Source organism: Cotesia typhae, unplaced genomic scaffold, assembly GCF_013202065.1.
Source record: "Cotesia typhae breed Kobodo isofemale line unplaced genomic scaffold, CoteBio_Ctyphae contig_48, whole genome shotgun sequence".
NCBI classification, from domain to species: Eukaryota; Metazoa; Arthropoda; class Insecta; order Hymenoptera; family Braconidae; genus Cotesia; species Cotesia typhae.
The window spans coordinates 9708900-9734070 of NW_027423756.1; the positions used below are offsets into that span (position 1 = coordinate 9708900).

Sequence of the window (25171 nt, forward strand, 5' to 3'; positions counted from 1 at the left end):
GATAAAATTATTTTTTCTCAAACTGCAATCCAGTTTTTATTTTTAAACCATTCAAAACAACAAAAAATAATTGTCCATTGCAAATTTCTTCCGAACAACTAATCCAAATATTTTTCCTCAATTTTTACCTAGAAAATAAAAATACAAATAAAAATTTTAATTTTTCATAATAAAAATGAATAATAAAAATAAATAAACAACAAACCTGATAACACTTTAAATAAAAATAATAATCAAAAATTTATCTATGTTAAGGTAAACACGACTTTTTAATTTGCACCCATCGATTCTTGGGTAAAAAACCAGACTTCTTACGGGTTTCAGCAGACTTCCGACACTCTATCCTAAAAATACACGATAAATCAACATACAAAATGAATAAACTAATATTCTAAATCAATGAAGCTAATATAATGCATAGATGACAAATAATCCATGCGTATTACACGTTTGTTTATCTCTCCGAGAATTATACCAGATGGACCAACTCTTATTGCCACTCTGTTTTTTATTTATTTTTTTCTTATTCTTAACTTTATCGCACCTTGCTTTCAGAGCTTCCTGTTTCGCAACCGAGGTCTTCTTAACATCCGGCTCCTTCTTCCCATCGCTCACACCCGATCCACCATTCAAACTCTTACAAACGCTGTTTTTCGCGTCTTCCTTCGTATTTAGAGGAACCTGAGCGCATGGTTTGCTAGAAGAAAATCTTCTTACAGTTTCTGAGTAAGTCGCCTTGCCTACGACATCCACCAAAGCCATCACAGAAATAGTGTGGCTCGTTTCTACAGAAACAGAATTTTCTCCCTTGTAGTCTTTTTTCCACAAAACAACGCTGTCGCTTTCTTCAACTGAGTTATATTTTTTCGGTTCGACATATTTTGATTCACTTGCATTATTGAGGGTTCGAATCAACCAAGAATCCGTTTTGACATTAGTCTTGTGATGTCCTGGTAAAACGTCATTAGATCTATCATCAATCTCTTTACACTTTTCTCCACAAATTTTTTTACTTCCATCAATTAGGTCCATCTTCAATTCCTTCCCTTCAGCTTTATCACAGTCTTCAAAGTCACCATCAACTTTTACATTTTCACCATTACCATTTTTGTTTTCTTCAGAAACCGTATCAGCTTCTTCAATTTTGTAGCTTTTTCTTACAATCAAAGCATCCAATAAAAGTTCTGCAGAAGCGCAAGCGGCTTTCCAAGCGATGTCTTTAGAAATATTCTGCGAACAGGTCGACGAAGAAGATGAATTAACTGCCTTGCTATCAAAATCTTCCGACGACTGAGATTGAGTCCCGTTTGACTTGGAAGTATCCTTTCGATTGTGACGACTCTGAAATTTCTTCCGCGGCACGTTGTAGCTACCAGGTTTCATGTAAACTTTTAAATCTTCGCAATTGTCTTGCTTACTCTTCGGAGAGTCATTTAGCAGATGATTAGCTGTCCACGGCGCAGATTGTATTGTCCTCATGTTCTTCAGAGTGCGCAATTGCCGATTGATGTCATTTTTCAGCGCCGCGGCGTCGGAATTTTTTGAATTCTTCGCGGCTTCTTCACGAAATTTTGACGAAATGGCGTTTGAGGATTTCCACCAACTAGCCGAGCTCTCAGACTTGTCTGAATTGACACGCTTGTTTCTTATACTCGCGAACAGAGTAGATAAATTAATCGTCTCCCCTTCATTTAAATTCTTGACTTCCGTATGTTTAGTTTCAATTGAACTCAACACCGTCATCCTGTTGTTCAAACTTGCATTGTAAGGAAGCGAATTGCAAATTGGGGATGGAGATGCGCAAGAGTTCCAAAAAGTCCGGTTTTCATTTGTTGAATTCGATTGAACGCAAGGTTGACTTTCGTACATCTGCTTGAATTGAAAATATTGCGCAGGAACCTCAGAAGTTTCTTGGGGGGTTATTAAAAAATTGTAATGCAGCTTTTGCCGAACTTCGTTGTTTACAGACGTTATTTGCTTTGGTGTATCTTTGGGGAACAAATTCCAGTTGGAGTTTTCATACTTTTGAAGGTAGTTTAAATTAATGTCATTCGAGTGAGTTTGTTCCGTTATTGTCCACCTTGTTCGTAGTTTACTCTCTCGGGCATAATTTACATTCGAATACTTTTCTTTCTGTTCGTTATCAGCCAAACTGTTTCTAAATAAAGATCGACCAGATTTGACTCTTGTGTTTGTACTACTATTTTGAGTCGAGGTATCTCCAAAAAGCCCCTGAGTTATATATAGAGAAACGTCTCCAGGAAATGAATGTATACTAGAATTCGTGGGGAAGCTTTCATTTTTAGAACTCGCGTCTAGCTTAGTGAAAGTCTTGATAACATTATCCAGAAGCTCCCTCGTAAATATTTCCCAGTTTTTAAAAGACTTGAGCAAGTCACTGTCATACTTGTCATTTAAATTCAAGTTCGCGTGATGCTGTTTGTTCAAATAGTGATCGAGGATCAGCCAGCCGTTGCTGATGCGCAGAAGTGAGTTTATCAGGTCTTGTGAAAATACTTTGTCGCCAGAAAAAACAGGAAAACATGTTGAAGATTTAGCGAGCGCTGTTTTGGTGGCCGCTGATAAACTAGCGAGCCATTTTTCCCGCGAACTTTCCGAGCTCTTCAAAATTATTTTCGCTTGTTTACACCCCCAGTTCACTGTTTTACGAAGCGATTCCTGGTAAGTAGAATCCTCTGTTGGATCGAGAGTCTGCGTGCCGATGGATTTTGTTCTATCTTCCTTATAATCTTCTAGATACCAAGGCTTATAAATTTTTTTCTCACTCGCATTCTCATCTTCATTTGGTAATTTATTATACTCTTGATCTTTATCTTTTTCATCCTCTTCTCTGTCTTCTTGGACAGAAGTGTTGCACAAAGCCGAGACCATTTTTTCAGCTTCTACCGTAAAATCAAAATTTGAATATTCATCAACATATTTTTCTTCATTGGTCAAAGTTTTAAAAGCCTTAGGAAGTTTTGAGGCTGCTTTAGTTTCTACAAACGTTTCTGTGTAAGGGAGCCGATGCTGGTACTCTTTTTCGGAATATTTATTTTCATTGGGAGTTGATAAAATCTGCGTCAATTTTCCACCTGGATTTAAAATTTGGCTTGAACTTTGACTTAAATTCAGACTTGAAGGAGCAAATACTTGTCCCGTAATCTTAGGTTGAGCTTCAGCACTCGAATAAACGGCAGGAAAATGAGACTTCTGCATATTTGCTGCATAATAATTATGCGGAATAGCGGGGAATTGATTGAGAGGCTTCGGATCGGGTATCAGATAATTTTGAACATCGGCAGCCTTATAGTAGGGCTGGGACATGACGTGGTTGAAATTGGTGTAATCATTGGAGTACGGAACGTGATTGAAGCAGGGTGATTGACTGAAGTACACTGGAGCTAGGGTAGATGAAATCTGATTTTGAACTGGGTCATAAATAACCAATGGGGGCGAAGCATAGGCTAGTGGCGGAACAGGACCAGATATTTCTTTTATTCTAATTGTTTTAGTATTAACAGTTTGGTTTTTTATCCCTCGGTATGAATCTAAAATATTAATTGTAAATTATTTGATAAAACTTTATTTATCATTGCGGGTTTATTTTTTAGGAAAACTAACCTTGCTCACGAATAGTTAAAGCTCCAGGCTTGCGGGCATGACCGATGTATTGCGGAGTTGATGATGTGCGAGGTGCAGAGTTATAGTGACTGTAAATAAATTGCTGGTGATGTTGCTGTTGCGGGGCTAAAAAAATTGAGGGCGATTGAGTTTGACAGTAAGCAAAAGCTTCATTTGAATACGATCGATTTGATGTTGAATCAGTTTGCTGAACGGGGTAGACCATTATCTGACGATATAGATCGTCTGGTGAAACGTTGCACTGAAACTCGGCTAAATCATCTGGAGTAACAATCGAAAGCTTTGTAAACTCGTTAACGGATATTAGCTTTATTTATATTTTATCGATTGACAGTTTGACATTTAACCTTTAACCTTTTATTAAAGTCCAAGGATTTACCTCGCTGTGTACGTTTTTCCAGTCCGTGTAATTTTAAAATTCATTTTCAGACTTTAAAACTTTGAAACTTTGGGAATATTACGAAATTTTAATTTGATTTTATTGCTTTGTAAAATTGCTTTTTGAGGTTCACTATATCTGCAGAAATTCTAGTCTTTGGTTATGGATATTAAATTGGCGATTGATAGGACTAGAAGGATACGATCGACAAATGATAAATATGTATTTTTAAAGTTATATATAACAAATGAAAATATTATTTTTTTTTTTTATAACAAAACAGTTGAGTTACAAATCACGCTGTTCTTTTACGAAAAATTTATAACTTCAAGCTTTAGGTTTTAAATAAAAATTTTTTAATTTCTGAACGGTTTAATTTTTAAATCCATTTTATCAATAAATTTTGAATGAAAATAAAAATATATTTACACAGTTTTAATGAAAAAAAAAAAAAAGTAATTGAGGATGACATAAAATTTTAGTAAAAATTATTCCTGATAGCCAGCAGAAAAAAATAAAATTTCTAAACTAAGTTACGAGGAAAATGAATAATAAATATAATGCAAAAACCATCTAAAGGATTTATCTATTAACACAATATACTCTTTATTTAGTCGAACTTTTAAAATTTAATCAATTAAATAATGAGATCGTGATGACAATATCCACGATGCACATTGATTCCGCTAGAACAAAGAGACTTCTCTCTAGTAATAATTTTTATTTATTTATTAATTTTTTTTTATTAATTTTTATATTTATTTATATGAATAATCTCTCTTAAAATTCATAACGCATTCATCTGTAATTAATCTTTTTTAATGAAGCTCTACACACAGAACATGAGTTTTGTTTTATTTAGTTTTACTTAAAGTGTGAACAGTGCCCGAGCTGACTCCCTAGTTACTGAATTTACTTTTATTATTTTTATTTAATTTATATAAATTTATTTCCGAGCATCATTTTTAATTTGTTAAAGAATAAATTAACTGACTTCATATCATATCAATACAACTTAAAAAAACAATCATCGATCATTATAATTAATGACAATAATTATAATAATAAATAATAAAAAGTAATTTCAAGAGAATCGTTTTTCTTTTTCGAGGCAGTGTGAGTAATACTCGAAGCGACGGAGCTACAATTAAATTCCCCGTGCATGCGAATTGGCCCGTAATTAGTAATAATAACTTAAATAATTAATTAATTAATTATTAATATTGTTTTTAAGATTTTAATAAAAATTTAAATTGCATAGCGTTTGATACGGTGTTGTTGTCACTCCACCGGGGGCCCGACCACCTCTCAATTGTGCATTTTATACGGCAATAATAATTATAAGCGTGTTCATACAATCATTTACACTTTATTATTATTATCTCTCCTTAATATCAATATCATTATAATTATTATAATTATTGTTATTTTAATTTTTATTTTTATTGTTAACTTATAAATATTAATTTTTATTTTAAATTATTAGTAGTAATTATAGTTATTATTTTTTGGTATCAATGAGATTGTTCTTAAGGAGAGGCGCGGACGTACCGTCACGCCAGCAACAATAACGCAATCAACAACATTAAACATCCGACTTGATCGACAATTTTAAATATTTTCGTTGCCATTAATAAATGGTTTTGTTGCTGTTATAATTTATTTATTTTGTTCAGTAAAATTGTTGCTAAGAGTCCGGAACGAGGATGATGACATTGCGTTTTAAGTTCGGTGTCATCATGGTCGGCCGGCTCCTCGAGGGCCCGATTGCCACGCGCTCAAGGGCTGTCGTTTATTAGTTGCCGACCAGGGTGCGTACGGCACTACCGATAATACACACAAGCATTAGAATAAAGTGGGGCGCTTTGTCCAAAATCGTTGTCGCTGAGTTGCAGCGATCGGTTAAGCACGAGCAGACCTCCTGTCGACCTCCGAAACCTCCGCGTTGGTAGCATCGGCCTTTGTAGTTTGATTCGTCGTATCCGCAAGTTCTTATGGTTCTTATCTCTGGTGGCACTACAAAATTCATTTTTTTATATTAATTTTTACTTAGTATTATTTTAAAATATTTTTGATTATTAAAATTGATTAAACCAAATTTTTCAAAACATTATAAAACTATTTTTTGATAATAATCAATAATAATTCATTGAAAATTAATAGAAATTTTTTTGGAGATAATTATTGACACAAATGATAAAATTAATAAAAAATGTTTAATCTTAATAAAAAGAATAAATTTTTTTTTAATTTTTATATTTTAATTTACAGAAAATTTTTATTGAATAAATGAATTGAGTAAACGTTTCAAAAAATATAAAATAAAATTTTTGAATAGTTAAATTTCTTTTAAAAATTATCAAAGCTATTCATTAAAAAATTTTATATTTTTACTAATTAATTTTCGAAATAAAAGTTAAGTAACAAAAAAAAATTAAATTATTGAAATACGTACATCCATTCACTGCGAATTCAATAGACTGCACGGTTTTTCTGCACATAGTGTACTTGGTACCACCACTTGAAAGCATGTCACATTTTTGAATAAGACTTGGATGTGGTTCTTTGTCAGAACACCGGCTGTCAGTGTAGCTGTTACACACGTAACATTCGAGTGCATTAACGCCTAAAAAAACAAAGGTCAATATAAATTTTATAAATTTACTTTCCTTATGTAATATAATTGCTCTTAGTCACAGCGTTCAGATAAGATTTAATATTTTATTTCCAAAACGATTAGATTACCGGAGCTCATAAAAAAATTTCCAGTTCACTCCAGTCTAGCTCAGTTTCTCTAAAATAATTTTGTCAGTAAATAAAACATATTAATTCAATAAAGTAACGATTTATTGATAATTTAAACAAGTAGATAAGGGTTGAATGAACGAACATCGGTTCACCAATGATTCCCTGGCCGTGGTTTGCTTGAAAATCAATGTAGCTCAGTGTATACCCGCTAACGTGCCCTAGAAAGTGTATAGCCGCGGTATACCAATGACGTCGAAGCGATCGCCTCGTTCTCTTTACTCAAATTTAAACTATTGCATTATTATTTTTTCTCTCTAGATTCTTATCCCGTACGTTAAATAAAATTAAACATTAAAAAATAAATGTCGTCTTTCTCAGAAGGAAATTATCTATCTCTATAATTTTTCTAAATAAACGAAACTATTTTATCTTTTATTTTTTCTATTAAATTTTTTTTTACTAACTTCTTTCCCTGAAAATAAATTTCAATAAATCTTTAAATAATTTTGTCAATTGAATTAAATGAATTCCATAAAAAAAAAAAAAAATTGTAAAAGCTAATTAATTTAAAAATAACTAAAAAAATAATTATCTTTCTAAATAAAAATCTAATGCACATTATTTGCATAAAATAAATTTTAAATAAAAAAAAAATTACAATCCTACAAATTTCCTCTGAAATCAACGATAAAAGTATTACATAGCCTTTCGATTATTTAGTTCACTGTTAACCGCCCTCGTTTGCACCCTCAATCTCACCACTAACATCTATATTTATAAATTTAAATGTATATATGTCTTATTTTTCAAACAGTAGATCGTTACGTTTGCAATAGACACTATACTAGTAATTGCCGCTCCAGTTAGCACAATTGGATAATTTATAACAACAATAGTGTGACAATAAACATCTACGTGATAAACGTTTCAAGATCATTGCCTGTTTTATATTTATAATTACTACTATCTAAATCTAAGACATAAGACCAAGTCCCAGTTAATTCACAGGCAAATATATGAGCAACCGAACAAATAAAATATTTAATGTAAGGACATTCATATCTGCATCTATATTTATATCTATGCGAAGTTGGATTTCTTTAGCTGTTATACGATATAACACAGAGATATCTTGTTCCGTTTGCCGCGCCGAGACGCGCGCACGGCCATCGTCATCGATCTGGCAGACGCTTGCGCCGCTCTAACCAAGGGGTGCGGATACAGACAAAGGGACGTCAGACTTTAAAATTTTAAACTACTTGAAATGGATTTTTATGAAAACCCGAACCTTTAAGCTTTTTCAAGTGAAATGGCAGTCGCGATTTATTATTCGCTTGTCTGATAGCTTAAAATTTGTAATTATTTCTTCTTAGCTTGAGTAAAATCAATCAACAATCATCAACCCCCGGAAGACAAAGAAAAAATTTATCACGGTCGATTGATGTTAATTAAATGTTAAAGATTAATAATTGATAAACTTACCAGACAAACCGAGTAAGAAGCAAGCACCCACGACAAGTGTATGGGCCTTCATGATTAGTAACCTTTGGCACAAAATTATATTTATTTGTTAATAATTTTGTTATGTGTAATGAAGACACATATGTATTTTATTATCTATAAATTATAATGAAGAGCGTTGAATGTTAATGCAGATGATGATAATGAGGATTGATAAGTGCTGCAGAGCGTTGAGTGTATTATTGATGGTACTTACGACGAAAGACGTATCTGTATCACAAGTAAGAGGATTAAGTGTACTCGAGGAGTAGCACAATCAACGGTATAACTTTGACGAAGACTCGAGATTGAATGATCGAGGTTTTTATTCTTAAAGCGGGGTTGCCGACCTACCGACCGAGCGACCCCACAACTTCGAGAGCTCAGACAGCACTGTTGATGTCGTCGGCACTGGTTGGCACGGCTCTGCCACCCCACAAGCGACGCTTCCCGACACCCACACCACCATTGGGAGGACCAATGTCCATGGGACAGCTAGCTTGTGTGCGCGGGAACGAGGAACCGACGCAGATGCCTGATTCGGGATCGAAAGAGACGGAGTACAGCTATATATTGTTCTATGTTGTTCCTGCTACTACGGTGCTGCTAGTGGGGATCATCTCAAATCTCGTTGCTACCAAGTCAGACCCAAAGGTCGATCGATATTTTCTTTTTGTTTATTTTGTTGTTCGCTATATTTTTACTAAAATATTTAATCAACATTTTTTTTTAATCCATTGTCGTTTTGTTGTTGATATTTAGCTTTATGTTTATTTTTGTTAGATTGAAGAGTTTACAATCGTGAAAATACTTGATCTTAGTGAAAGATAATTATAATATTTAAAGTGTCATTTAATATGATATAGTAAAAAATGTAGATTAATGTAGGTAGTAAGAATTAAAAAAATCATTTTGAACATTGTGTAAAATTTAGTGAATTTTTTTTTGTCATCATCGGTTCCTTTAAAAAAAAAAAATTTTTTTTTTCTTGTCCTAAATATTGTGCATTAATACTCAGTCAATTTTTCTACTAATTGCAATTTTTACTACTTCATCATTATATACTTTGTAATGAAATCGTAAAAAAAAAGTATCATAAAGGATCTCGAAAGACAAAAAATAAATATTTAAGAATGCAAATAATTATTGACAAGTCGGTTATACATATTGAAAAAAAATCCATTCTATATCGGTATTCATGACATGTGACGACGACTTTGCAGGAGAATTGTTAATGAATAAATATATATGGTATATAGAATATAAAATATAGAATATAGACAAGTAGGCACGAAGAAGTAGGAGGGATTAAAATAGGTAGGTGGTGAATACACACATTTAAACTAGAGCACAAAGTAAAGTGGTTGCTCGAAAGAGAGAACCGACAGAGCTCTGAGTGGATAATGCTTCTTTTCCTGTGACACGGAACCCACCGACGACGGCTTAGCCACTGGTATGCCTAGCTCTATGGTACTGAGTAGATGATGACGATGAGCGAGCGACGATGACGGTGATCCTCTTTACTTGTACTTTACTTGGTTGAGTGGCGTGAATGCACTGTCTGTATTATGTCACAATAGTATTATATCAGCGATCGTATACTATTATTTAAACGGCGATAAAGTAGTGACCGAGAAACTTTATTCATTTTTGAGAGATATCCACTAAATCGACTGTAAATTTTGGGTTGCCGTATGCAAACATAAATATTCAACTGTTACATATAAATATTTTCAATTGATATCATATGATAAATTATGATTATGATGACTGGTGATTAATTAATTTATTGAATTATTTTATTGACTCACTTATGGACAATTTTCCCCCGACTTTTATTAGAGGTATAATACTAGCTAGATGCAATAATCTTCCGAGATTCGTTTTCATGTCAATGCCAATTCTACACACGCAAAATAGAACGGATCCGGTGGATGATAGTTTACTCTTTAATAATATATACTCTGACCTCGAAACATTATAGACAAAAGGGCTCGTATGCTATTATTATCATCATCGTTATATCATTTACTATCTATTTTATCTATTGACTTTAATAATAATTATACCAAACTACAATAATTGAATTAATTTGATCACACTGATTAATTTAAATACATAATGAAGATCAGTGCTTATTAATTTTGATAATAAAAGCATCGTGTTCAATAATATTCATTACAAAAGAAATAATTTTAAGCAAAAGAAGATTTTTATTGATCGTGAAAAGAATTTTTTTTCCTCTAAAATTCGCTGACATCAATGAAAAGCTTTTTATTAAAATTCATAAATCTTCTTTTTATTTTAAATCGTAAAAAAGTGTCAACTTTCTATGAAACAAAATATTTTTTAAAACAGAGTATATAAAAATGAATTATTTTACATTCTTTTTTTTTCTATCCCACACTAAAAAACTTATTTTCATAAATGCAATACCCTCGCTTCCTGTACTACAGGTCTCAATAAATTTTTATAATTAAACTTTTTTTTATCCAGTTTCATCTCTTTTGACCTTATTTTATTTTAATTTACTTTCATGTTTTTTTTTTTTTTTTTTTTTCTACTGTCCATCAAGTAACAACTAGTGGCCCATAACGATTTACACTAAACTACTATTTATATTAATCACTTGAAAAAAAAAAATACAAATTTTATCACTACGATTCTAATCAATACTTATTTTAAAAAAGAAATTCGTAGTTTCCGACCCAAGTATTCGAATAAACTTTCTAAAACTGTTGAAATATTGAAAAGGATTTTTTTTTCAATGTCATTAAGCCAACGATAAGACTAAATTAAGACGATTAATTTAATGATCATAATGATAATGACTCATATCAAGTGAAGCTCTTCTGGCTTATAAAAACTTTTATTTTCAAAACACAAGCAATAATTGAACAATTATAATAATAATTAGGGAGTAATAAAAAGTAACGTCCGCTTTATTGCAGCCGTCGTGGTCATTACATTCGCAAATATCCTGACTGCTCCCTTGGAATTGTCTTCCCTTATAACAGGGCTCGTGTTCAATCATGTGAATTGCGCATTCCCTTCTTATCACATACTGCGTAGGATTTTTAAAGTAATCTGTTAGCAAATGAAAAATCGATACAATTAATTTCCAATAAAAATAGATAAATAATTTATGATTGATAATCAGAAAAATTAATTACATGCAGAAGTTATTTTCCGGCAATAAGTTAAGATATGAGGGCATTCATATAGAAGACTATTATTAAGAGGTCTGTGGTGACAGCCGGCATTCAGCAAGCTGTTGCATTGGTAGCATTTGATACTATAACAAGCTGTAGGCAAATAAAAACGTATGTATAGATCATCTCCAGAGTTGGACAAATTATGGTAGATAATAATATTAGCAACAAAGAGAATGATGGATTATTTGAATATAGTTTTAAGAATAAATAAAATAGCTGGAAGTATTTTATTTAAAAATCTTATTGTATTGCCACAACTTACGTTTATAAAGAATGAATAATACGAACAATATGTACTTAAGGTTATTATTGAGTAACATAACTAGTAAGTTTGACGTTGTCTGGTTTTTTCGAGTTTAGTCTGTTTTATTTGGACTTTTTAAATAATATTAATTAACTTCCAGATAAATCTTGTATATGCTGGTATTTAATGGTCGTGATGTTTATTACTGGGCATGTAAATTAGCCTCAACAAATAACACAAATGAAGTTAATTTTTATCTATCAATTCATCAATAAAGAAAACAGCTGGTAATTCACATCCGTCTTGAAGATAGTTTAGTTTAATTAATATTTTTTTTTTATATATATATTTATTTATTTCTGGATAACAAATAATAAATAATGACAATAATTTGTGAGCGCAGGATTAGTATTTTAATCCGGATAAATTAGTATATTACACACCGAGGGAAGTAAAGTAAGAAATGTCTCAGATCACATGTAATTGTTGGCCGAGGCGAAGCCGAGGTCAACAATTACATGTGATCTGAGGCTTTCTTATTTACTTCCCGAGGAGTGTATGCTATTTTTTTGCTCGACGAAGGCAGAAAGTGGCAACTTCATTTAGCGCAGCGGGCCGAAAGTTGACGCTTTCTGCCCGTCGAGCAAAAAATATATTAACGAGGTGAATAAATAAAGTTATTGAATTTACGATGTCGGTCAAAGACGATTGATGAGCACTGTTAAAATCCTGATCGCTAATTGTTCTAAGTAATTTATTTTTGCGTGTGTGTATGTGACTTTTTTTTATGATAGATGTGAATTGATTAGCAAGCATAGAGTGTCAAAAAGAGGTGAATGATCATAGTTTGAATTAATAGTAGATGGAAAAATTTATTTACATTGAGATTGAGACGATATGATTTATTAGAGTGAGTTATCTGGCGTGGGAATTATTAAATTTATTTTATGGAGGTTATTTATCACGGGTAATAAATTGGTGACATTGTCTGAGGCTGACTGATTAGAGTTTTATCTACGGGCTGTTATCTGGTTGTATCTACTATCGGTCCGCGGAATTAATGTAGTTGTTGTGTTGGCTAGATGGCGTAAGTGGTTTTGGTAAAGCAGCTAACTAGTCGGTACTTGATCTACTTGTTGTCTTTTTTTTTTCTATTTTATCAATGCAAGATATTATTAGGGGGCCAATAAATAATTATAATGTTTATGTTGCGGCAATGAAGGAAATTTCTAAAATCCTTTAAAAGAAAAATTAAAAAATTTATTTCAGTATTTTTTTAATTAAAGTTACTAAATAATTTCAAAATTTTTTTTTAATCTGAAAAACTTGAAAATAAATTATTGAAGAACCTAAAAAAAATTCTATAACTTTTTATCGCAGTTAGGATAAAAATATTTGAATGATAAATATTCAAAAATTTTCTTAAAAAATGAAAATCAAATTTTTTAATTAATTACCTTCTGAAAAGTGACAAAATTTCCATGTAACTACTTGATAAATATATAAAAAAAAAAAAAAAAAAACGTCAAGAAAGCAATGTAACTGGGTTTATTATGTAACTAACCAAGTATGACTGTCTCAAGATTTATACAGCCTTAGACATACGGGCATGTCACTCCTTAGACACAAAAATATGAGTTGGATATTCATTATTCATCGGGAAAAAAAAAACAAATCTTACAACAAAGTTTTCTTTCCATAAAATAGAAAAATTTGATTATCGATAAAACTTTAGTTCTTTTATTGTTTATCATCGCAATGGTTATTTATTATTAAACTAAGAAAAAAACATTGTACCAATTTTTCAGCTAGGGTGTTCCGTAACTTCCGACCTTTATTTATCATTTTCAATTATTATTAAACCCACTAGCTTATCGAAAGGACGCTTTATTTAGAACTCTATCTAATGACACCTCATTAACGGTTTTATTGTATGATACCAAAAAAAGCGACTGTAACAAACTTTTCAAAGCCTCTCAACCAAAAATGTTTTTCTACTCTCCAAAAGAACTCGAACTTTTCTAACTTAATTTGTTCCTCGAAAAATCCAATCGTACTTATAGATCAATGTTGAGAGGTTTGCAATAAACACATTAAAGTTTATTAAAATTTCTTATCAACTAAAAAAAGTTATCTTTTAAATATATACGTTTGGGTAACATAGACCCATATTAAGAATCCATAAAACTGGAAGTGGGTGTTTCGATAGCACGAAATGTTGAATCTTCGAACAAGATAAGGAATTTATTGATATGCCATAAACTAATCAATCGATAAAAAAAGTTTTGGGTAAGGTCTTTGGGTCATCGGTCCACATATTGTTGTTGTAAAAATTCGTTCACCGCTTTATTAAAGAGTATCAACAATAAAGTACGTAATAATATTGTTATTATGTGATTTGGGTGAAGACAAAGTCGGGGTTTTCTCTAGATATTGAGATGGTTTTTCTTGGATGTACAGGAGCACTCGCCATTGGGTATTATTGTTATTTGGGTCGCGGCAATGTGGCGCCAAGCGTCTCGACGCTTATATATCGCCCTTGTTTCTGTCCCTCTCGAACCCGCCCTTTCCTTAGATGCAACCCGTCTGCGCTGTGCTCTCTCGCAGCTATCCCGCGGCAACAGCGCCTGTATTTTTATCATTATCCCCTTTGTTATAAAATCTTATATTATATTCTATTCCTTTGCCTTGTCTTGCTTTGCTTTACACTATATCGCTGTGCACACTTGAGTTCTCAGGATTTAAAATAATTTTTTTTTTCATCATCTACACCGCATCTTTTCTTTTCCGATACAAACATTTCTTATTTATTATTTTTTGTTTATCATTATATACCAGCGACGAAATTTTAAATTTCCAAGTCAATTCGCACGGAAATTTTTAATCCCGGTTAAGTACACTACATTAATACAATTTCCTCTGTCCATGCTTCTTATTTTCTACATACCTAATATAATACTATACTGGTTAATTTTATTGCCGACAATATTTTACATTTATATTTATATGGTTGCATAAAACATAACGACAATACGACGTCTTATATGCAATTTATCTTTTCTTAGGTGCAAATATTAAGTATTTCTGAATCAATGCCAAATATTTGTATGGTTCTGACGGGCCAATAGGGATTTTACTTGCTTCACTAAAATGATAGTCGACCCTAATGTCTTGCCGATATTGTCGTTAAAGATTTACGATTATTATTATTTTTTATTTATTTTATTTTATTTTTTTTTTATTATTGTGGTGTTTCATATTTCAGTTGAATACATCTCTATAACATAACATTGTCTGTAGATACTCTCATCAACTAGTTTTTTCTCTCGATGCATTAAATTTATTGTTTTTAAATCGCATTTCCAGATCTTTAAGTCCCACGCGAAGATTCTTTTACTTCACAAAACAGTTAAGTTGTCAATAAAAAATTATTTACTAAATTATTTTCGACAAGCTCAAATAAATTGTTGGTAAATATTTTCAAGCGTTCTATTTACAAGTTCTTGAAATAACTCTATAGTAAAAACAAACGTAGAAAATTTTTAAATAATACATTTACTTATTTTTACTTAAAATCAAAAACAGTCAATGAAAAAAATTTTTTTCTAAATTTTTTATTTAAGTTTAAGAGATTATAAATCTCTTCAAATCAAAATAAAAACAATAATTTAGGAACGTCAATTTGTGAAGCATTGCAGAAGTTTGAAGAATGTAAAAAATGTGAAAATCAGCCGCAGCTTCAATTCCAGCTTTAAAATTCTCATGACTCAATAAAAAACAAAAAAAAAAAAATTTACATCATTCAGTTGTCAAATAAACTATTGCAAAAATTTAAATCTCTAAAGCCACAAAAAAATTTAACTGCTAACAATGTTGAGGTTTCATGTTACGATATTGGAATAATTTTCTTCAATAGCTTATTTCTAGATTTTGTAAAAAAAAAAAAAAAAAAAAAAAAACCCGATATTTAATACTCGAGATAAAAATTTTTAATTAGCCATTACTTCATGCAGTTATGTCCTGTCGTAAAAAATTCAATTAATTTAATCAGTAGTAACTCTGGAGAGAAAAGTAGTTAAAATTATAAAAAGTAGAGGTTTGAGCAATTTGTCCAATTTAACAAAAAATAAAAGGACAAATTTGTTAAATAATAAAAAATCACGTCAGAAAATATCTACAACACTAACTAAATGAGTCCAGCGCGTCGGCGCCCAATACCAGCGTCAATGGTCACGTTGGCGCCAGCCGGCATATCTACATCCACTTTTTCCCACCCTCACAAGCTGAGCGTCGTTACGCGTGATATCATCAAAACTATTACACCCATGAACCCATACATACATACATATATTTATGTATAAATTTATACGAATATAAGCGAGAGCATAAACCATTACCGATTTTATACATTGGAGCGCAGTAGGCTAAGGGATGAAAACTCTGAGTACCCGTTGCTACTCCCTATGTCCGTATGACATATAAGCACGTTGTACATCATTCAGTCGTATAACCCCCACTGATAGACCCCCAGCTGAAATAATAATCAAAATAATAATAAATATACATGAACAAAAAAAAAATAACAATAACAATGCCGATCGCCATTCTATTTAGGTCGACAACTTTACTTATGTTTGTCTATTCTATCCCTTCTCCTGCGCTTAGCCGCGGCTTTAACTTTGGCTTTGGCTTTTATTTGGCTTACATATTTTTCGATCTCGCGGTGCGGAAGTCGAGGGGAGTACGGAATAAACTATCCCTCTAGCGATGAATCATCCTTTTCCTAATGGAATTACTTCTTCCAAGCCTGTTATCTTGAATCTGAAAAATGCATTTAACATTATGATAAAAACAACGACAAATGCGTCCGTAATCCAAATCCTAAATACATTTGCTACTTAATATATTTAACAAATCAATTCGCTTTAATGGTAATATCGATAATATGTATTATATATAGGTAAAATAAATATAATAATTCAAGTTGAATTTAAAATTACTGAGTGGAAAGCTTGCCAAAGTAACTCTCATGGTTTTTGGTTTACTTTACCCTCGTTGACTCTTATACAGAGTGGATAAAGAGTCGTAGGGAGTGAGTAGTTTAGTTCGTTACACTCCAGATGTAATTGGTGCTTTTGAGCATGATACGGGTTTACATAAATTTTATGAGCTAACTCAAATCAAACGGAAATTTTTTTATTATTTTTTAAATCATAAGGTTACACTCTATACTGTATGGTTTACTCTCTCTTTAAAATTCGAAATTTAATTAATGGAAGTTTTCAGAGAATTTTTTTTTTTTTTTTTTTAAAATTAAAATTACATTTGTGGTCGAATAAAAGCTTTTATTTTGTTTAATTAATTAATTAAGTGGGAAGCGACGATTTTAATTAATTATAAATAAACAAGAGAATTAATTCTCACAAAAAGTGTGAACTTATAAAAAAATTACATTGTAAATAAAAATGCCAGTATCAAAGATTTTTTCTTTAATTATAAAATGAATAGAGTTTGATGAGTAAACAAAAATAAAAATAGAAATAAAAAAGTAATTTGATTATGTCTAATTTAGCTGACGGTACACTTCCTACTGTGCCCAATGAATATTCAACTTTACTCAGTATATATAAGTGAAACTAATAATAAAAAAATAAAAAAAAAAGTGTTAAAGGCAGCAGTGGGGATGGAAAAAAATGGTCAGCTGTCAAGTTTAAATTTGAGTGGCTGACGGCGTGCGATAGCTGTACTGAAGGAAAGGTTGACGACAGCCGACCAAGACGAGAGTCAATGAAAATTTTATGACCCCTGCAGCTGTTGTCCTCATTTCGCGCGTTTGCAAAGCTTTAGATCGTTATTTAGGTATAATACGAGCCAAAGGAGGACAGCCGCGGCGATCAACCCAGCTAGAAAGAGCCAGGACAATGATAAAAGGACAAACTAAAGGAGTTGTAGATGCCGACGAGTCCAAGACACGCTGCGGTAATTTAATTTATCAACTAGTTCTTATACTAATGCTTTACACACACATATATATATATATGTAAAGAAAATATATAATACTTATATACAAACCTACAGTTAAAAAAAAAAAAAAATAAATAAAAAATTTATTTAAAAATATTCCAAGTTAAAATTTTGACAATTTATTAAAAGGGATTTATTATCAATTACTACTACGCGATACCAAATAGTGTTTTATTGTGGAGACACAGCAATTGATATTTCCAATATTTCAAAACTCCTCTCTAAATCCATTTATATGTAAAAATAAACAATAAATTAATTTAAATATTTATAAAAAGACTTGCCGAAAACACATTTATATATTTATGAATAATTCAAGTGAGCAATTTTTATATTAAACTTATACTCAGAACAAAATAAAATAATATTTATAGAAGTAAATTCCATTACATTTGAAATTGCAGCGATTTCCCAGGAACCGGTCACTAATGTCCCGACAATAATAAAGACTGGACTAGTTTAAAGAACAATTCGTTCCATACGAAATTGTATGACCGGTACTAGACTACGTAACGTGGATACGGTACAGTTTAAGCAACACAGAAAAGTCAATCGTAAAACAAAATATCTCATCGGCATTAAATACCAAGTGCTGCTATGCTCTACCCTCAGCAACCCTACTGAGCAATCCTGTAATTAGTTATAGTCTCAATCCGACGACATGTGTGCCGACATGTATGTTATGGTCCAACTGCTGGACGTTCCAGCACCGTTTCCTATCTTTTAATCCTCTACTCTGACTAAATGCCATACATTATTATATACAGAGCAACGTTAAAAAAAAAAATAGGCAAAAATTAGCCTTTTAGACAGAAGCGTTATCTCTGAGTATATTAGAGCTTTTATTTCACCACTTAGCTCTCCATTTTATCTCTTTGTTTCCTCAGATATATATATATATATATATATATATATATATATATATATATATATATATATATATATATATATATATATATATATAATACATTATACTCAACATTACTGAAAAGTCTTTTGTTAAAACACTCGCGACCTTTTTTTATCCTCCTTCAGTCGAGTCGCTCGTTTAATATCTACTATTTTATGAAAATAAAAAAAATCTATTTTAAAAATCTAATTTCGTTTTTATTGGCTTTTAAGACTTCACTAGAACCACCGAGTCATTTTGCAGTCAATATAAAATAAAAAAAAAAAATTACAAACTGTACTAAGGTTGATACCCGACCCATAAACCTCGCAATAGAAGTACACTATGACATAAAAAATGAGGTTTGATATTTTATGTTGTGTTGTGTTAATTAAAGTTTAGAATGTTTGAACTACCTAGTTTCGGTTGACGCCTCGTGCATCAAACTTCATACTTGTGGTTTGTAATTATTTGTACAGAATATAGTTATAAATTTTTTGATGAATAACAGAATAGAATTAATAAGTTTTTACCTCCAAAAATTGTTCAAATTTTCCTTAAAAAAAAAAAAAAAAAAATCAACATAAAATTTTGATAAAATTGACGAACTTCAGAGAATACCTTCAGTCCGGTTATTTTTTTTCGTATAACATGTGGTCTTCATTGGAATTGTTTTATTATAGATATGTTAAGTACTTCTGTTTTGAGCATGTAATTGACTCATTAACAAAAATTCCTTATTGACTAATTAGGAATTTTTGATAAATATTTATGCGTACATAATTATTGTACAATGTAATATGACGGCAGATATCGGAGTGATGCCAGTAGATTTTTGAACATTAAGTTTTATTATGTTGCGTGAGCGTGAACACGCGTGTTTGCTCAAGCTGTAGAATCACGAGACGGCGAAAGGTTTGTAAGAGCATCTGTAATAGACGAACCCGTGTAGTGTTGTGTCGATGGATGTAGAAGTGGAGAAAATGCTTGATATATCGAAGCAGGGAGAAAACTAGGAGTACAGTAGTGTAATCGGAGAACGGATGGAGGGAAAATAAGTGATCTGTAAGTAATAAATATTGAGCGGGAAAGCGGGGAAATGAGGGAACTAGGGGAAAATTTTTGTGCGTCTACTACGTATTACATTCGTGTCTAGAAAAATAATATTAATACCAAAATTTTTTATTAGATAAGTGTGTTGTGGTTTTGTTTTTGAACTTTTTGAGGTAAACTTATATGAAAAAAAAAATGAAAATTTCTATTCGTTAATAAAAAAATAAAATAGTACCTATGGAGTCAAACGAAAGAATTTTGAAACTAGAGTATAAAACACCACGTAGTTTTTGCGCTTGGGATTGCAACAGTATAGCAATGACAACATTCCCGATTTCTGTCCTCGTCAAACACATATTTCTGACTGTACTGTAAGGTATTTATGTAGACGTATTTATTTACATGAATACGTAAGTAGAGAACTGTATCTCTCCCTTTTATTGAGTGTGTTGGCTCCCTTTCTCGGTGACTCGCTATCACGCTCGCGCTTCGTCAGCCCCTCGCCGACTGCTCGTCGACAAGACTCTTTTTGCCGCGCCACCACCGCGACGCCCACGAATATACGCCGTTCACCCTCCTTCGAACTCGGACGCTAGCTTCATAGTCGACTGTGAGAAATACACGAAGATAGACATGCAATCCAAATTTACACAAGTTCTTCTCAGTTTTGTGCTTGTGTTTACACTCGCCGTTTATTCAGGTGACTTGTTTTTAACTTTTCACATTTTTTTAATTTTTTTTTTTTTTAATTTCTTTTTGGTGAATTTATTTATCTGTTTTATAAATTGTTTTATAGTGAATATCGATAATTTTACTTGATGGCTTTTCAATATTTAGTACTGAACTAAAATTATGGTGATAATTTTTCGTGAAATGTAAATTGTATCCAGGAAAATTTAAACAGTTAATTAGGCGTCTAAAAAAATAATATTTGTTTTTTTTAAATAGATTGCTTGTTTCATTAGAATGAAATTAAATAACAAATTCGTGAAATTTAATTTGATGGATAAATTTATACATTTAAAATTAGATTACTATAATTTTATTGATAGTTTAATTTTCCAAGTATAAATCTCATTTAAACAAAACAAGAATTTAATTATAAAATTTTCTCTCCTACAAATAATTTTATCAACAAAATTTAATTGAAAAATGAAAAAGAAAAAATTTACTTTTTTTTTTTTAATAAACTAAATTTGATGACGAGAATAAATTACATCATAAATCAACAACAGATTTGCATTAATGAACACTGTTGTGATTAATTATCTGTAATTAAACCTAAACAAAAATTACAAATTCAAATGAATGGAGAAAATAAAAGTAATAAATTATAATAATAATTAATAATAAAGTGAAGGAGAGTATAAAGACTAACGGACAGAAAAAGTGAGCGATAATAATATAGTTAGAAGTTCGTGATCCTCGGTAAGGGTTGCCAGTGCTTACTTCTATGGATTATTATCATTATCGATTAGTTTAACCCTCGTATCGCGTGGGCCTCATTTGACGGTTATAGGCTACGGGATGAGTAGCTGTTTCGACATTGACAACAGCCGGAGAAAACGCACTCTTCTTTATATACTCACTCACTAGAAGCTTACATCAACATCCCTCCTCATTAGCATGACAATAGAAAACTTTACTACTGTGAAGTCTACCCTGCATACATATTTCAAAACCATGGATAAATTCAAATTTAATTACCCATAACTTGAATAATGGAGTCACAAATTTACAAATTTATTTTAATTAATACACTAATTCTGTAACTCTAACAAAATAATCGATAGTGATGATTTAAAAAATTATTCTATTCCTTTTGGGCTGTCAGTTGTATAGTCATTTTTTTTTTTCCGTTGACTTCGGCTAAAGCCGGGTTTATTCCACGTTCTTTCGAATAGAACCGCTGTCAGAAGTAATTTAATGTTGTTAAATTGCCATGAACTTTAGTCAAGACAGTTTTAAGTACCCTTCTGTTCTGATCTATATGTACATCTATATTACACCGAAAATTGATTAAAACATTTGATTATGTAAACCACAATTGAATGATTGTGGTTTTCTCACACTATATGCTCTTTAATTATTGAGGTGAATTAATTTCCATTGACATTTAATGGTCTTAGAATATAAATTAACTAAATTATCATTGACATTAACTATTATAGTTTTAATTAATATTTTAATTTGGGTTAAATTACAAAATTGATATTTATATCGACTTTAAATTCAAATATTGAAACTTAAAAATTTTTTTTTTCAATTCCAAGGTTCGTAGTATAATTAATGATTGTAAATATCAATTTTTAAAATGACGTCTAATAGTTATTGATCGATAGTTATTACTCGATAATGATCATTGATAATAATAATAATAATAATAATAATAATAATAATAATAATAATAATAATAATAATAATAATAATAATAATGATAATAATAATTTTTTTTACTAGCAATACGAACGTATTCTATTATGTAAAAATCGATATAATTTTTTTCTGTACTTACATTTATTAAAAAAGAAGATTCACATTACAGCTCTCTAGTTTCTCTCGGATAATTATATAGTAACACGAGTTGCTAATAAATTGTCGAGTAAAGCGTGTCCAACGAGATTTTATTATTTTTCTTTCTATGAAACAAGCACTATAATTTTAATCACAATAATAACAGGGGTTAACTTATCAATCAGCCTATTTGATGATTATTTGATTATTTTATTGCATGTAATCAATTACGTATATCTCTCGACATGATTAGTGTAATTATTATTATCATCATTGTATGTACGACACGACCAGCAGAGTAAATATGTTTCAAACTCAATGAAATAATTCAACCCTATATTTTATCACTGCGACTGGAATATTATCAAATGTGACAATCAAATAGGTAGTGCATAAATAAATCTTATTAATTGCTGATTATTATCATCAATGAATTTATAACGAGTAATCACGCACGGTGACATAAAGTCACAGATAAATTTGTCACTTATTATAATGCAAAATATTTCAATTTTAGCATCAAGTTAAGTTTTTACTCTTTTTTTATATTAAGTTTGTTTATTTTTTTTTTTTTTACTTATAATTTTATTTAAAATCTCTTCCGGGGATCTTGTAAGGTTTCAGCCCAACACTCAATATCAGTTTATTCTTTTTTGTAGGAGAAGCCATAAAATGCTACGAATGCATAGCCGTAGGTTCGGGAACTAACGAGTGTAATGGTGACATTGTAGCTAAATCTGATGACAAAAATGTCGTCGTCGACTGCGATTTATCAACGATGAAAGCGTTTGAGTCAAAACTACAAAGTAACCCTACTATGACTGATATTGCAAATCTTTTTGCGGTTGACACGCCTAAAGAGCATCTATCGAAGACCAAAATGCCAATGTCTTGTCTTAAGATTCGTCTCAAAGGTACACTTGGTGATAAATGATTTTTCATCATTTACTTCACTAATTTTATAAAATTTTTGACAATAATTACGTTATATTTATCGTTGAATTTAAGTGATTTGGAATATTTATCAAAATTAATACATTTTTTTATAAGTTTTTACAATTTTTTTTTTTTTTAATCATCCATTGAATTTATTGATAAAAGTTTGTTGTAAAAATAAAAATTTATTTCATGATTAAATTTATAGAAGAAGTTTTTTATAATTAAGAAGAAAAAAAAATTACCTCATAATGAAGAATCTTTTCATGAATTATGATATTTATGAATAAAGCCAAAATATAATTGACTAATTTTAGATAGAAAAAAAAATTTTTTTCCAAATCCTAAAAATTCAATAAATAAATTTTTTAAAAAATAAAAAAAAAACAAAATATTGTTAAAATAATTTTTTTAACAGTCGGAGCGGAAAATGTATTGGTCAGAACCTGCCAGACTGCTCCAACAGAGGCAGTAAAACCGTGTCAAGTGATGGAGGAAAAAGCTAAAAAAGATTATCGGAGCAGTGCGTCGGTGTTATCATGTGACATTTGCGAAGGTGATAAATGCAACGGCTCTGGTACCCAGTCATCAGCGTTGATAATGACGTTTATTTCTGTCTTGGGCACACTTTCCATGGGCCTTTCCAACCTAATGGCGTAACGGATTATTTAGTTCGCAGCCTTTATTGTTCGCACTTACATCCAATTACCATGGCTCGTATTTGGCTTTGTATATCTAATTGCTGGCATAATTTTCTCACAGTGACGCCTTTGAACAGCCTAAGAAACCGACAAAAACAATAACAACAATTAAAAACAAGAACAGCAACAAATAAAATATACTAACTATAATAATAAAAAATATACTTATAATTAAAAGAAATAAGTGCTTGCTTCGCTCCTTTATTTATTTATTTAAAATTATTTTCGTTAGTAAATAAAATGTCTGGTATTAATTAAGACATTATTTACATAATCCTGCGTCATAACAATCGTTTAATTCCCTCCTGAAAGTATATTTTAGTTTAAGTAAAAAAAAGTCACCCGAGCATTGCAGTATAAATAATAAAAAATTTAGTAATTATTTGTAATAAAATACATACGCCACACTTTAATAATTTTTCTATTTAAATACTTATATATATATTTAAATAATTATGTATATTTTCGCACTTATATCTATAATATTCCTGCCTATATATTGATATTTATAAATATATATTATTATATTACATTATATTATATATAATACATTTTTTGTAATAATTGTATTAATATTATATTATATTATTATTATTATTATTATTATTATTATTATTATTATTATTATTATTATTATTATTATGAGGATTTTATTTAACATTAGGTAGGTAGACATTCAAAAGAGTAAACTAAATAATTAAATTAACAATAATGGTGATCGTTATCATATGGACAATTACGCTTCCAAAAAATCAGCAACACATAGCTTCCATTATACTATCCAGTAAAATAAAATCATGTTATTTGTATTCGATAAAAATAAAAAAAAAAAAGAAAGGCGAGAAAAAATGTATTGTGTTAACAAGTAACTAAAATATAAAACTATTTACGCAATTATTATTGAATACCGATAATATAAGAAAAATATAAAAAATGATAAATACGTGCCTAAAAAAATAGTCTACGCGTAAAAAAAGAATATTGTGCAGGATTGATGTTAAATCTCAATAAAAGTAAAATGAATGTAAAAAATAGCATGTATAAATATATACACACTTAAATAAAGTTTACGTAATATAATTAAAATAACAATCGAGTATTGAGCTTTAAAATCGAATAAAAAAAAAATTTACAATACAATAACAATTACAATTACAATATTGTACCGAGTATACCCAAGAGGATTGTATAAACCAATAAAAAATGGTTACCTATTACGCGGTGGTTTATTTACAATGTTTTTATTTAAACTTTTATTTTTTCCTAAATCACGATTACGAGTAATATTTATCAATAAGTTGTACCGACTCGGGGGAGTTGTCT

The 25171-nt window shown here is 30.6% G+C and overlaps 2 protein-coding genes across 3 annotated transcripts; one reads left to right on the plus strand and one right to left on the minus strand.

Annotated features, from left to right (window-relative positions):
- Positions 1-4605: 4605 nt before the first annotated feature.
- Positions 4606-8694, minus strand: LOC141530020 (uncharacterized). 2 transcript variants are annotated; one of them, XM_074246857.1, is made up of 4 exons: positions 8490-8694; positions 8255-8316; positions 6480-6650; positions 4606-6040 (listed from the first exon to the last, which is right to left on the minus strand). In XM_074246857.1, the coding sequence occupies exons 2-4, from the start codon at positions 8304-8306 to the stop codon at positions 5820-5822; spliced, it is 444 nt and encodes a 147-aa protein (XP_074102958.1). In that variant the 5' UTR covers positions 8307-8316; positions 8490-8694; the 3' UTR covers positions 4606-5819. The 2 variants fall into 2 exon arrangements, with proteins under 2 accessions (XP_074102958.1, XP_074102959.1); XM_074246858.1 differs by lacking the exons at positions 8255-8316; positions 8490-8694 and adding an exon at positions 6770-7101.
- An 11544-nt stretch (positions 8695-20238) lies between these two features.
- Positions 20239-25065, plus strand: LOC141530017 (uncharacterized). Its single transcript, XM_074246854.1, has 3 exons — positions 20239-20397; positions 22871-23125; positions 23566-25065. Exons 1-3 carry the CDS (start codon positions 20331-20333, stop codon positions 23805-23807), a joined length of 564 nt encoding a protein of 187 aa, XP_074102955.1. The 5' UTR covers positions 20239-20330; the 3' UTR covers positions 23808-25065.
- The last annotated feature ends 106 nt before the right edge of the window (positions 25066-25171 follow it).